Source organism: Serpula lacrymans (assembly GCF_000218685.1).
Source record: "Serpula lacrymans var. lacrymans S7.9 unplaced genomic scaffold SERLAscaffold_8, whole genome shotgun sequence".
Classification (NCBI taxonomy): domain Eukaryota; kingdom Fungi; phylum Basidiomycota; class Agaricomycetes; order Boletales; family Serpulaceae; genus Serpula; species Serpula lacrymans.
Window position 1 is genome coordinate 906,969 of NW_006763297.1, and position 13,239 is coordinate 920,207.

The 13,239-nt window shown below is 47.0% G+C and overlaps 4 protein-coding genes across 4 annotated transcripts; 3 read left to right on the forward strand and 1 right to left on the reverse strand.

Moving 5' to 3' along the window:
- Positions 1-2,997: 2,997 nt before the first annotated feature.
- On the forward strand, positions 2,998-5,717 carry SERLADRAFT_438963 (uncharacterized protein; the record flags this gene model as incomplete). Its single annotated transcript, XM_007319353.1, has 14 exons — positions 2,998-3,488; positions 3,545-3,604; positions 3,655-3,727; positions 3,780-4,071; positions 4,124-4,139; positions 4,195-4,283; positions 4,336-4,419; positions 4,467-4,511; positions 4,572-4,592; positions 4,654-4,898; positions 4,953-5,078; positions 5,136-5,153; positions 5,209-5,294; positions 5,354-5,717. The coding sequence occupies 14 exons, from the start codon at positions 2,998-3,000 to the stop codon at positions 5,715-5,717; spliced, it is 2,010 nt and encodes a 669-aa protein (XP_007319415.1).
- A 456-nt stretch (positions 5,718-6,173) lies between these two features.
- SERLADRAFT_438964 (uncharacterized protein) lies at positions 6,174-7,251 on the forward strand (the record flags this gene model as incomplete). The annotated part of the gene is made up of 5 exons (XM_007319354.1): positions 6,174-6,688; positions 6,735-6,846; positions 6,894-6,921; positions 6,972-7,076; positions 7,130-7,251. 5 exons carry the CDS (start codon positions 6,174-6,176, stop codon positions 7,249-7,251), a joined length of 882 nt encoding a protein of 293 aa, XP_007319416.1.
- A 423-nt stretch (positions 7,252-7,674) lies between these two features.
- On the reverse strand, positions 7,675-9,178 carry SERLADRAFT_438965 (uncharacterized protein; the record flags this gene model as incomplete). Its single annotated transcript, XM_007319355.1, has 5 exons — positions 7,675-7,686; positions 7,730-8,304; positions 8,371-8,464; positions 8,517-8,753; positions 8,813-9,178. 5 exons carry the CDS (start codon positions 9,176-9,178, stop codon positions 7,675-7,677), a joined length of 1,284 nt encoding a protein of 427 aa, XP_007319417.1.
- A 1,471-nt stretch (positions 9,179-10,649) lies between these two features.
- SERLADRAFT_370518 (uncharacterized protein) lies at positions 10,650-13,123 on the forward strand (the record flags this gene model as incomplete). Its single annotated transcript, XM_007319356.1, has 6 exons — positions 10,650-11,104; positions 11,158-11,687; positions 11,778-11,858; positions 11,916-12,214; positions 12,347-12,839; positions 12,996-13,123. 6 exons carry the CDS (start codon positions 10,650-10,652, stop codon positions 13,121-13,123), a joined length of 1,986 nt encoding a protein of 661 aa, XP_007319418.1.
- Between the last annotated feature and the right edge of the window lie 116 nt (positions 13,124-13,239).

Here is a 13,239-nt window from a genome sequence, read left to right on the forward strand (position 1 = left end):
GGTATGATTGTGCCCACAATTCCCATCGCCCTAGCCTGTACCAGTTCTCCCGGAGGTATGCCCAGGCTTCACGTAGATCACTTGCAACGCAAAATTGATACATCTGTTTGACCGCCCAGTCACAAATCCCTCGGCGGTGTTGATGATGAGAACTGTTGTTAGAAAACCACACACAAAAACAAACTAACACACAATCCTCCCAGATTCCACAGAACTTGTTTATGGGCTTTGCCTCCTAGAACAGTGGGTGCTCTGGTTGTTCGTGGGGTGGTATGTATGAGGATCCTTCAAAGTAAAACCCAGAGATGTATGGGTGTGGGTTTTGAGGAGGAGGGATAGTTGGAATATAGAAAGATAGGGGCTTTGTGGCGAGTATAGACGAGCACTACCTTGCTAATGGTAGCACAAGGTAGGTTTGAGAACAACGAGGATGACAAGGTGACAAGGTTCCCAGTGATAGCAGGCTCGAATGACAATGACTTCAAAAATGGGAAGTGACGATGACAGCAGTTGACAGTGGTAGCAGTGGGAAGTGTTGTGACCACACTGGATCACAAGTAGCAGAGTAGTGAACTTGAGAGTAGAGAAGAAGTCTGGATTGGATTACTTGTTTTTTTTTTACAAGGTAAAATACAGGGGTTTATATAGTAAAAGAAAAGTAGGCTATGCACAGTATGGCTGTGCAAAAAGAATGAGAAAGAACATGAAGGAAGGAATGTATGCTGACGAATCCTGCGTAGGTAGTACAGGATAAGATTGTCAAAAAAGGAAAAGAAAGGGATAGAACAATGAATGCTGTGAGTAATGTGACAGGTCTGTACAGCCATAAAGTAAAGTCCAATAGCAAAAAGAGAGCAGGAAAATCATGATGTCATGGGAAGATGCAGTAAAAAAAGGGCAAGGCAAAACACTATCAGTATCAACACAGTTCCTTTATTGTCAGTCAGGCATTCTAAAAACATATGTGTCCATAGAAATGATTCAAAAATCAAAATTAATTGCACTGTAAATGAATGTTCTGCTGAACCAAAAGAAACTGGAGCCACCGGTCCACCACCTAGTCCAAATCCGACAGTTCCATGGCCTTACCAATGGACTGGTTGTGTTGGACCACCTGATCAAACGAGGGAGGGAGAGGAGTAGTTCCAATTTGGAACAAGTGAGTCCCAGGCAGCGTGTGGTAGGTGTAGCTGTAGCGAAGACAATGGACAAAAGATAAGTGTACCCAAGTGAATGGGACAGCAATGAACATGGGCGACGCAAGGGGATGAACCTTCTCCAGCTCAAAAACTACCCACCCACGCTCCAACCAGGCAAGACGAGCGACTGATGTTTTGATAGTATATGATGATAGATCGACGTCATGAAGATGGACCTGTTGCCCTATTTGGACCGGCCGCCGGGGCTTTGCTGATATCAGCAGTGGCACATGGTAGTCAACAGATTGGCGACGGAAGCGGATAGGAAGTGGTGACATCAGAAATGGTGGGGGTGCAAATAAGATGAGGAGGAGGAGGGTGGAGGTGACAAAAAAGTGGATTAGAATGGGGATCCAGAAATGACCGTCAGGTGAGAATAAAAAGGAGAGGAAGGGGCCCATGGTGGGGCTAGGCAAAGGAAGGGGAGTAAAGGAAACGACAAAAGCGAGGGCGCAATGCAATGTGTAGCCAGTGGCGACGCAAAAATTTGCCGAAATGCCGAAACGCGGAAAGTACCGGATGGAAAAGCAAAGGTGAGCGTGACTGGATTGCCTAATAGAGGTGGTGCTGATCAGCCACAAGTTCGAAAAAGGCAATATTAATTACTATTCCACGTGGCACTGTGCCTGTGTGGCGCAAAGGCGAGTCTTTTTGAATATTCACTTCGTTATTGACACCTGTCCATGCTACCAATCAACTTTGGTGCATGACAGCGGTTGAGTTTAAAATTGAGGTGCAAAAGAGCTCAATATTCGTGTTATTGGCACCGAAGGGGGGTTCACGCCAAATGGTCTTACTTTGGTGCAGACCTTATTTACAAGATATTGACTTATCATATATTGAATTAGGTAAGCAAGGGAGACTAGTGAATCCCGTCATTAACGAAGAAGAAAAAATCACGAAATTTTGATAAATTAACCCCATGATGTGCTTGATAACTTGGATGATTATACATGGCAAGCCCTTATCGAACCGAAACGCAATGCTCCGTAATGTCATTGTGGATCATTGTTCACCGAGCTTCAGGCAACGTCCCAGAAACTTGTGGCCTCTTTCCCGCACATGGCCGTCAGACAGCATCATATCGGAGTGCTATAAGTGCGCTGCATCAGCGGCTAACAGCACATTTACGGTCATTGTGCATTATACGACCTGTCGCAATGCTTTCCAGTCAATTACCATTGTGTGTTATCTCAGCCTCTGTACAGAACTGACAAACCACACAAAACAGGATTTTATTCACAGAGCAATGGTCTTTTTGCTCGTTATTTCAGGGTCTGGCGCCTAAATGTAGGACAGATATAGTATTCCAGTGAAGGGCATGTGGATAGGCTAGGCCATGCATGTATGCAGCATTCTCTTAATGTTGCACTTAACTCCCACTATTCTGACTCCCACTTTCATGAGATCCTATAATTTCATGATGTTGCTCTTGGATTTTACAAGGAAACTGCTATCTAGGGGCGTTGTGGTCCCTGTTCGCCGTCTACTCTTGTCATGGTACTACCTCTGGAGTAAGGCCTTTCACTCCAGGTATCTAGGGTTTGTTAGGTTCTCGAATGGGCATAGATCGCTTTTGAACAAACGGGACATATTGCCCTATGCTCATACATCAACGACCATATGTACAAGCCAAATTCCACATAACCTCTCACTAGATGCCGAAAACAATGTGAGACCAGCGTCACCGTCAGCGCTAGAGAGATCAACGCATGGTATTCACTCTTTCAAAATTCTCAAATAGTCTAGCTTTTGATCCAACCTTACTACAGATGGGATCCCTCAGTCTCCACCTGATATGGCTCATAACAGCACAACCAAGCGCAGACCCTATACTGTAGAGGTCAATACCTCTTTTACCCCACCTTTTTTAGGCGATAGGATTCCAGTAACTGCCAAACCCGCACATGAGGGCGAGTCATCTTTTGCACATTGCCATACATCGACTCCCACGTCTTCCCCTGCACCACATCCTACAGGCTTTATACACTTCAGCAGTGCTTATCCAATATCATCTCATCATAATCTGGATACCCCTACTAGTGGTGAACGCAGTTCTCGACCTGCCAGTATGATGACGTCCACAAGTCGCCGTTCATTGTACCAAAAATATACAGGACCACCACTCCCGCACACTGGTTCCGATACCCACCTTTCTTCTCCAACTGGTACGCTTGTCGCACCGCCAAACAATGGTTATCCTGGCTCGCCAGTTCTGACACCCGGACACCCGTTTGTCTATCCTGTATCGGTGAAAAATATACGTAGGTACGGGAAGAAAGAAATAATGTACGTATATTCATGTTGTCACGTTTTATTTTATTTACAATACTTGTTATATTCAGAGATCCTAAACACTCGTCGCATGAGATCCCTGAGCTGAAATTGAATTACCCCGCACACGAGTAAGCCTTAGTTAATCCACCCAGCAAAACAATTCTTAATTTTTTTTCAGTGAGACACTTCCTGATGGGTGGGTCAAACCATTCCATCCTGAAGGTGCATATTATTTTATGCATAAAGCAAAGGTAAGTAAATGCCACGACGAGAAGCAATTGTAGCTGAAGTCTATCATGTTAGAGGATTTTCACTCATGTGGATATTCATGAGAAGGAAGACAAGGACAATGTGATGGAAGTCGCCAATTATTTGTGGAATGACCTCCGAGAGTTAAATTCTGCTCGTTTTCCGGGTCTAGACCTCAGCGAAGTAGAGCTTGTAGTTGAACTTGAGTTTGACGAGGGTGAGGACGCAGTTGTGGGTCGCTATTACTTCGTTAGCCCACAGCATCGATGTGTATTGTGGCTGACCGAATATAACGGAAACCCCTTTCTTAACAAGTGCAAAGGGGTTCATTTACTCTCCCACAAAAGTAATTCTTTAACCTTTGATGGTTATTATTGCTCATGTTTTAGGATATGCAGTGAATGCTCAATACTGGTGAGTCATCATCAATTGTGGTCATATAGAGCCCTTGCTAAGGTCAAGAACATAGGCATCATTTGGAGTTATTCCCAAATCTGTGTCGCCTAACTCAAGGCATGATCACTGAGCTGAAATATATGTTACTTCAAGCACATTGCGGTATGTGGCTAAGATCAGGCAACCTTCTATTGTTTACATCTGCTCCACATAGACCACATCACATCCCACAGTTCCGCAGCTCCCTCTAACGCTCAGACATTGACAGAGCTCTCCTCAATTGTGAGGGACCTGAGACGTATGATTTCAGCATTCACATAAATAGAAATTGCTGAAAGTCTTTAGCAAGCAAAAACAAAAAGGATACGATAAATTCCGTCTGGATAGTGGGTAAGTAGACATTGAATAATGCTGCCATTTTTAATAATGGTGATGTTTTATCCTTGGTAGGACGGATCATGGGTATATTTGGTATTTCTCTCTCTTTTTTCACTTAGTCATTATTCTCTAAATTGCTGATTTAACTTGCCAGCGCACAACCAATTCATCAACTTTCATGGTCAAAAAGGTGCTCGTCTGGAACTACATCATTTGGTGCACGGCGAGAGCCCTACTCGATCGACTATGATGTTCTTTCTTTCGCATGTATTCTTCGGTACTCCAATAACGTACGTCGAAGCATTGGACAGCCTATTTGTGGATGGCTGCGCCTGTATATTTACGTGGACCAAGTTTATGGAAAGCCTTAATAGTGACTTGCAAGAGTTCAACTTGCTGGTAAGAATCAAAGTAGCTGTTCATATCAGGCATCTAATTTCTTCTCATTTGAAGGCTACTGTGTTGCTTAATGCCAATGTGGGATTCTTAGCAATCCAAAGTGTCAACAGTGGGAGTGGTACGAACGACGACACTAGGTCACTAACACAAGTTGCCAGCTATCTCTCTCTTGTCGCAAGCGTTGGAAGCATAGTTCTCGGTTTGGTACTGGTTTGCCATACCCGTACAAAAATGTAGGGTACAGCCGCAACCGCCGTAAGTTATACTTTCAAGTTTTATCCCTACTGATAGCTGACATCAGTACTCACAGGCTACCTTCTTGGAGGGGATGTCGCACAGGAAATACGGTCAGGAAACACTTGCTATTATATATAGCCTGCCTTCTGCTCTTCTCATGTGGGGGTGCATATATTGTGATTCATCCGCCCGCCCTTTATTGAATGTATGATACGCAGGATGCTTTTTTTCCTGGCTGCATTTTCTATCGAGTGCTACCAACCCCAGGACAGTCTCTCCCGCTCACTCGTTGGTATTGCTTCGTCCGCAGTAGGCATTCTGGTTGTATGGTGCATCTACTCTCTGAAGTCAGAGTGTAACGGGCGAGGTACTGGATGGTGGAAAATACTCCTCCCTCTGGGCATGCAAAAACTATATCCAAAATCTATTGGCAGTAGCAGCATCAATAGCGGAGGGTCACAGTTGAGCCTACATTCACATTTACGGGAGAAAGTGGTGTCGTGGGTTAGGACTGAAAGTACTAACGCACAGGACAGAGAGATGCAGGCCCGTCCTGAACGTGAAATTTCCATTCAAGTTTGAGAACCTACCAGAACTTCTAGTTTACTAGACGCCTATCAGGTTTACTAGTCTACTGTGGTTGTGATTCGATGGTGCAGATGTGGCACAAGTTCACGATCTGGCTGTTCTTCTTGTTGTCTTATATTTTTACGCATTCCGCATGTTTCTCCGCTTACTGTTCTTGTCAAGTCATGTATCCATTAGTCAATTGCTTGTATTCTGTTATTGTTTCCGATTTGCCCACATATCTATCGCTGAATGATGGCCTCCTAAATTAGATGAAACTGGGTATGCTGATGGTGGCATTGTGAACAGTTTGCTCGCAGGAGTGTTCAGTGAAGCAGACGTAATAGAGTGAAATGTGAAGGTGGAAGAGAGTGAAGAAAGAAGAGTAGTAACAAGAAGGTAGTCAGATAGGGTTTAAATGGTGAAAGTCACGCGCAACAACTGCTGTGGATCGGCACGACAACACGCACGATGACCAGCCTGTTCCGAAGCGCATATAAGCAGCAATCAGAGAGAAAAGCACAGAGTACGATGAGCTGTGACCACTGTACAAAAGGTTCTCTCCTCCCTGGTGACCCCACCGGTGCCATCTCTGACATCGACAGCGCCTATCTCGCCCCTGGTCCTGACAACGCTGACAACGCCAACAACCGCGCCATTGTCCTGCTCACCGACGCATTTGGTCTCCCGCTGAAGAACTCGAAGATCATCGCCGACACGCTCAGCAAACAACTCGCGTGTGATGTCTGGGTGCCCGATATCTTCAATGGCTACCCTCTCCTTCCCGTAGAGGGCATGGTCGAGCTCATGCCAGACCGCGCAGGTGTGCAGATGTCTCTCTGGAACAAATTCAAGCTCGTCTTCAAGTTTCTCCCCCGCATACCCGCCTTCTACCGCAGCAGACCAGCCGTAGTTGATGCACGAACGATCCAGTTCGTCAACAAAATACGTGAGCAGAAGAAATACGACAAAATTGGTGCCGTTGGGTATGTCCTTTCTCTCTCTCTCTCGATTTTGCTCATTCTGTTGCAGATACTGCTATGGTGGCTCGATTGCTGCACGTGTTGGTTCTGCAAATGTCCTCGACTCCATCGTCATCTGCCACCCTGGTCCCCTCTCCGATGCACAGATAAATGCCATTAACGTGTGTCCCACCTCATCCTTCTCCTCATCCCTCTAACCCTTTCACAGATCCCAGCTGCTTGGGCTCTTGCTGAAGGTTCATCTTTTATCCTGCATGAAACGCAATCTAACCACTTCACTCCACAGAGGACATGGGCATCTCTCTAGAAATGTGCAACCAGTTCGAGGCCCTCTTTGCCGCACGTGAAGGAAAGGATAACTATGTCGAATACGAATTCGTAGACTACAAAGGTCTTGCTTTCCTCCTCCCTCTTATACTTCCCACTCATTCACCCACCTTCTAGGCACTGCACATGGTTTCGCTGCTCGCCCAAACTTGTCCATTCCCAACGTCAAGGAGGGCTTTGAAAAGGCCATCGAGCAGACCATTGCTTGGTTCGACAAGACTATTCCCGGTCAGGCTTAGGGCACAGCCTCCTGTTCTTCGTGTCTATATATACCTGTTCACGTCACCCCTTTTTAATCTTCATGTTCAATCTTTCACTATCTGTGAAAGCTTGCAAGGGGCTTACTTTACTTGATAGCAGTAGTAGTTTACTCTACCCTGATTCCAACTTGATGCTCACCTCCACGTATAACCACCATTTTTGTATGGCAGTGTTGTGTCACAGTTTATGTCATGACTCCATGTTGCTATTTGATCAAGTGCAAAGAAACCCTCTTATGAACATTATAAGTACTACACACTACAATACAACAACCTTCTCCTCGTCTTCCACACCCACCACCTCCACCTCCTCAGCAGGTCCCTTGTAATGTTGATGTGCGCCCAACACATACCAAACCCCACTCCCCACTACAACTCCTACCATAACTACACTCGCATAGTTCATATTCCTCCCTGTTACAGGCATTACCGTAGGCAGAGAGAAAATGACGCATACGAACAGCGTCCACACCACACATCCCCAATTCGCCACCCACCCCATCACCCCATTTCCGAGCGCAAATGGCCCAGGCACAAACTGCACCTCGGGGTGCGCGTGGAAGAGCCGGCGTAGGATGATGGGCACTATGTAAGATAGATCCATCGACATGGATATCATCGCAAAGATGGCCATCGCTGCGATGGGACTTGCGAGGTCGAGCAGTCCGGGAAGAACGCTCACGAGCACCGTCAGCCACACGGCTCGTATCGGCGTCTTCGATCTCGCATTTACACGCGCAAAGTATCCCCCGTCAGGCAACCCGCCGTCCCTGCTGAACGCATAGATTGTGCGCAAACCCGCCTGCAGCCCGCTCTGGCACACGCAGAACGCAGTGAGGCATACAAGCGACCAGAGCGCGAGCGCAGGTCCGCGGCCGAGGCGCATCGAGAGGATGGCGAGGAAGGCGGATCCAGAGGGCCCTGGGAGGAGGTAGAGAGGGCCTGAGACGAGGATAAGGGTGATGTTGAGAAGCCAGCCGATAATAAGTGTCCCGAGGGTGGCAATGGCAATGGTGGCAGGGGCGGCATACGCTGCGCGTCAGACTTCTTCGCTGATGTGGGCGGTGGTGTTGTACCCGGTCATTGTCCACTGTACACTCAGTAGTCCCAATAAGAACGACATGCCCCTGCCCCATCCCCCTGTCCCATCAACGAGCCCGTCTGAGCCAAAGACGTAGGACGCGGGGTGCATCTGGGCGCGGGGAGTGGAGCAGGGAGATGATAATGAGAAGGGACGCGCCAACGTTGACGAAGAGGAAAGAGGAGGTGAGGAGGGCGAGGTGACGCGTGCGGAGGGAATTGAGGATACCATGAACAAACAGGAGGGCTGTGGTGAGTCTGACAGCTTTTCCGGGTGTGATGACAAAATCATCCCTCGCTACAACAACTGCGGCGAGAATCATGTTCGCGAGGCCAAATTCTGTCGAGGAGAGGCCGACAAACTGGCCGAGGATATTCAGCCAGCCTACAACCCAGCCTACCTAGTGATCGATCAATTAGCTAGATTATCTAATTGAGGGGCTCGAACAATAACACTCACTCTTGCCCTATATTTTCTCGGACACAGCTTTGCCGAAGCAGTATACAGGCCTCCACAAGTCGGATACGCGCTGACAATTTCTGCAATGCTGCCCTCGAGCAAGACACAGTTTGAGCCGCCGAGAAGCCAGCACCAGGTCACGGAGGCAGGGCCACCGAGGAGGAGAGGCGTATTGAAGGTGGAGGCAACGCTGGAGCAGACACCCATGATGCTGAAGGCGAAGGAGATAGTGGCGAGGTTGGAGAACTCGCGGGTGAAGGAGGGGGCATAACCTAGGGCTTTGAGGGCATCGTCGTCCGAGTCCGAGTCTAGCAGTGAGCTGATGCTAGCGGCCTGATAGCCTGGCAGTGGGGGATTTGAGGACATCAGCAAGCTAGTAAATGGGGGGATCCTCGGAAAGACTGCTGGCCTATAAGAGGTGGAGTTTGAGCATGATGGGATTTATGGAAGGCTTGAGCCCGGTGCAAAAACTATGGATGCACATGATATCAACAATGTATTAAGAACAAAGCTTGAAGGAAGTGTCTAGCCACTTGCTGAGAGCAATCAGGGACTGGAACTAGAGTCCAATGTGAGTAACTTTATTATTAGAGAGTATGACAGGTATGCAGTACCTAGAGTCCAATGTGAGTAACTAGAGAATAGGAAGCATTGGACTCTGCAGTACTGTCCGATGTTTTGTAAACAAAGATAAACAAAGCAGCCACAAAGGCGAAATAATAGAGAACACAATCAATACTGAATGGTAGAGGGATAGATAGAGAAAGGAATGAAGATATAGAGGTAGCACAAAGGTGCAGAATCACCAAAACTAACACAATGCGGACTCGGATCTAATAGCACAAATGAGAACTAGAAATAAAGCGAAAACAGTATGGCTTACCTGCTTGAGTGATGCTCAACAGCGATGGCTTCAGCGATTCCTAGTTAGAGCTCAGCGCTCAGAACGGTCAGAGATAAGACATGTTCTTATCATGATATGATGTCTCAAGCTTCAAGGGGCGTGCGAATCAGAACTTAAGACAGATACTTCTGACATTTATTCTTTAAACATCATATATCACTACATGCAAAGCTCGGAGACTTTCGGCAAATCATTGACCAGAACGAACTTTAAGGGTTGGCAGTTCTCTTGATGGCGCAGGAAATCTGAAAAATCAAAGATGAACAACGAGACAAGTGTTACTGTCGTTCCCAGTCAGTTCGTATTTGAGGTACAATTCGGACACTATCTGAAAACACCATATAGCACTTAGTACTTACTTTAGTTATTTTACCCAGTGAATTGAAAGACCTTGAAAATCCCTCCTGAAGTTTTTTCAGCTCGAAATATCAAGCCGTTCTTCTGTCCCTTCTTTCAAGCCATTTTTCGACCTGTAACAGCTACGTAACACTCAAACAATAGAGCGGAAGCTCCCGAAAGTCAGATTCAGACCCAGGTGTACGTGCGCCACAGGCTGTCGAACAATGTGTTTGACACACTTCAAGAGTCCTACAATGGCCCGTCAGTGAAAATCAGCAGCAAAATGTCCCTACCGAGCGTCGAAGGACCTGGAATACGAGAATAGGATACAGGCAGCGATAGAGGCTATAAACGGGGGCTCTACAAGTCATATGCAGAGGCTGCAAGGTTAAACAACGTGAGTGATTAGATTTCTGATCGATTGATCAGATGAATGTGAGCTGGAGTTTAGGTTGCCCGTCAAACACTTCACGATCGAGCGAAAGAAGTGCACAAGGTATACCAACAAGGTCAAGAAAAGAAACAGCTTTTATCTGCAGCAGAAGAATTGGTTCTGCTCGATTGGACACAACACTATGGCACCATGGCCAACCCATGTATCCCAAGAAGCTTCGGTCGTGTGTGCGTGATATCTCGGGAAAAATCCCTGGAAAACATTGGCACTACAGGTTCATTAGCTGCAATCCATCACTTGTTCTCCGAAAGCCGCAGAAACTGGACCCGAAGAGAGCGAAGAACTTCAACTGGACAGTAGTGGCTGACTACTTTGCACAGCGAAAACAGTTGAATGATATGTATGGTGGGATTCCTCCGGAACATGACTGGAACATGGATGAGAAGGGGATTCAAATGGGAGGAGGCAGGAAAGGAGACGGGACAAAGTACTTTTATAATAGGAAGCAGAAGGGATCATACTGCATCTCGGACGACAATTTGGAGCTTGTTACGGTGATAGAGTGCATTAGCGCTGCTGGAGCGTTGATGAAGCCTGGTTTCGTGTTGAAGGAGGGGCCACTGCCTGATTTAAGTGACGTTGAGGGCATAGGAAGGTCCGTTTTCTCCATTCCTCTGCCCATATCATTTTACTAACCTTTTCTTCCAGTATATCCCGTACAAAAACTGGCTGGACAAACCGTGGAATATGTGAGGAGTGGTTCAACAAGACATTTATCCCTGAGTCCCAAGCTTGCCGCATTGATGACAGGCCGGTCATTCTTACTTTGGATGGCCATGACTCGCATGAGCAACCTGTTCTTCAAGCTCTAGCTTATGAACACAGCATCATTATCTATCGCCTCCCATCAAAAACCACTCATAAATTACAGCCGCTTGATGTTGTCGTGTTTGCCCCAGTTGGAAGGAGTTGGAGTTCGCACACAAGCCGCCTTGCAATAGAAGGCATCAAAATCAATTGTTACAACATTGTTCCAGAGTATCTTTCTATCCGTCATATTATTACACCAGAACTCATCCGCACGGCCTTCAAGGAGACTGGTATCTATCCATTCAACCCGAATGTCTTCACGGAGGGGGACTTTGCGCCAAGCCAAGTAACGTCCACATCTGCTCACTTCCCTGATAGTTATCCAAGTGACGTTGACACAAGCGACGAGTCTTTCCATATGAGCGACGGTAGTAACGAGTCAGACACCGAGTCAGATCTGATGCAGGATGACTCCCGCCCAGGACTGCTTGGTTTGACAGCGCTCCCTGGCCCGACAGTTGAATTGGACGGATACCATGACCAAGAACCCTCTCAGGAGTATAGAGAGAACAACGATGAACAGGAAGACGAGTCTTCCTGTTCATCTCCATTCTATCCTATTTTCCCCCACCTCTTTGCTTCCTCGCCTACTCAAGCTTCCTCCCCCACACGAGAGGGTTCAACACTTCCGCCTGAGCTCTTTTCCTGGCCGCGTTTCTCCAATACTCCACCACCATCTCCTTTGCAGATGTCTTTGCCGCCACTCCCTCCTACTGATCCTTTCGTCAATAGCGCATCTCGATCACAAACTGGCAGTGCCCCATCTCCTTCTCCATCACAGCTTGGGCTTGATGTCTTTCCCTCTCCTACACCATCTGACCGTGTGCGCACAAAAGCCACCTCTGCTCAAAGAAGGTGCAGCGGATACATGACTAGGTCTTCATCTGCGCAGTCTGTGGGGGCTGTTTTAAATAATGGGCAGAATGTGTCTCCAGAACAAGATCAACGGTGTTCGCACCCTGAGTTGTTGATGCAGTTGCAGAGCACTCGGTTGAAAGTCGGGCTCCTTGAGGATGAAAACACACAGCTGAAAGTGATGTTAGCACAGCTCAAGGCTGAAAGGGATGCAGCCAATGCACATTGTACGCTTGCTCGATGTGATGCGGAAGACATACAGAAGCGCTCAGGAAACCATAGGAAGCCTCAACGAGGCACCACGAAACCAACTGCCCAGTTTCTCACTCATCCTGAATTAAAGGCCGTGTTCGAACAGCAGGAGACCGAGCGGAAGGAGAAAGCCCGCATAGACACAGAAAAGGAGGCAAGTAAGCAGCAAGAAGACACCGCTCGTAACACACAAATAACAATAGAGACTGTGATGAAAGTCTTTGACAGATCTTTTGCGTCTTACAAGCGCAAGGAGGACCTCATTGTCATAGCCGGTGCTCTTGGTTTACCGATTGATGGGACAGTCAAAGCCCTCATTGAAAGGATCAAGTCTCACCTTCAAGGACATAAGGAGTTAGCAAATAACCCCCGGTTTGCTGGCCTTTTTGGTCGTCGTGTTCAGGCCCCTGAGGGTTCTAGTCACTCCGGACAATCATCCCAATCACCCTTATATTCTAGTGTCAACTCATCTACTGCGTTTTCCCCCCAGTCTGTCCAGACTCCATCTTTTTTGGCTACACAATCACAATTTCCTGGCCCCACATTTTACAACGGTTTCTCTGGCCCAGGCTGTAGTACTCCTGGGCCCTCATATAACTTCAATATCTCTGAGCGTATTTTACCTCTCCCAACTGATGAAAATGGTGTGACAATTACATATTATAATGAGTTGGGTCAACCGTACTATGTTTTGTAGTTAAATATACTCTGAATCTGGTGAAAACTGTTGTTTTGATTTTGAGTCAAGCATGAAAGCAATGCCTACTATTCTACTATTATTTCTTAGCAGTGGGACTTCGTCATTTTTTGAGG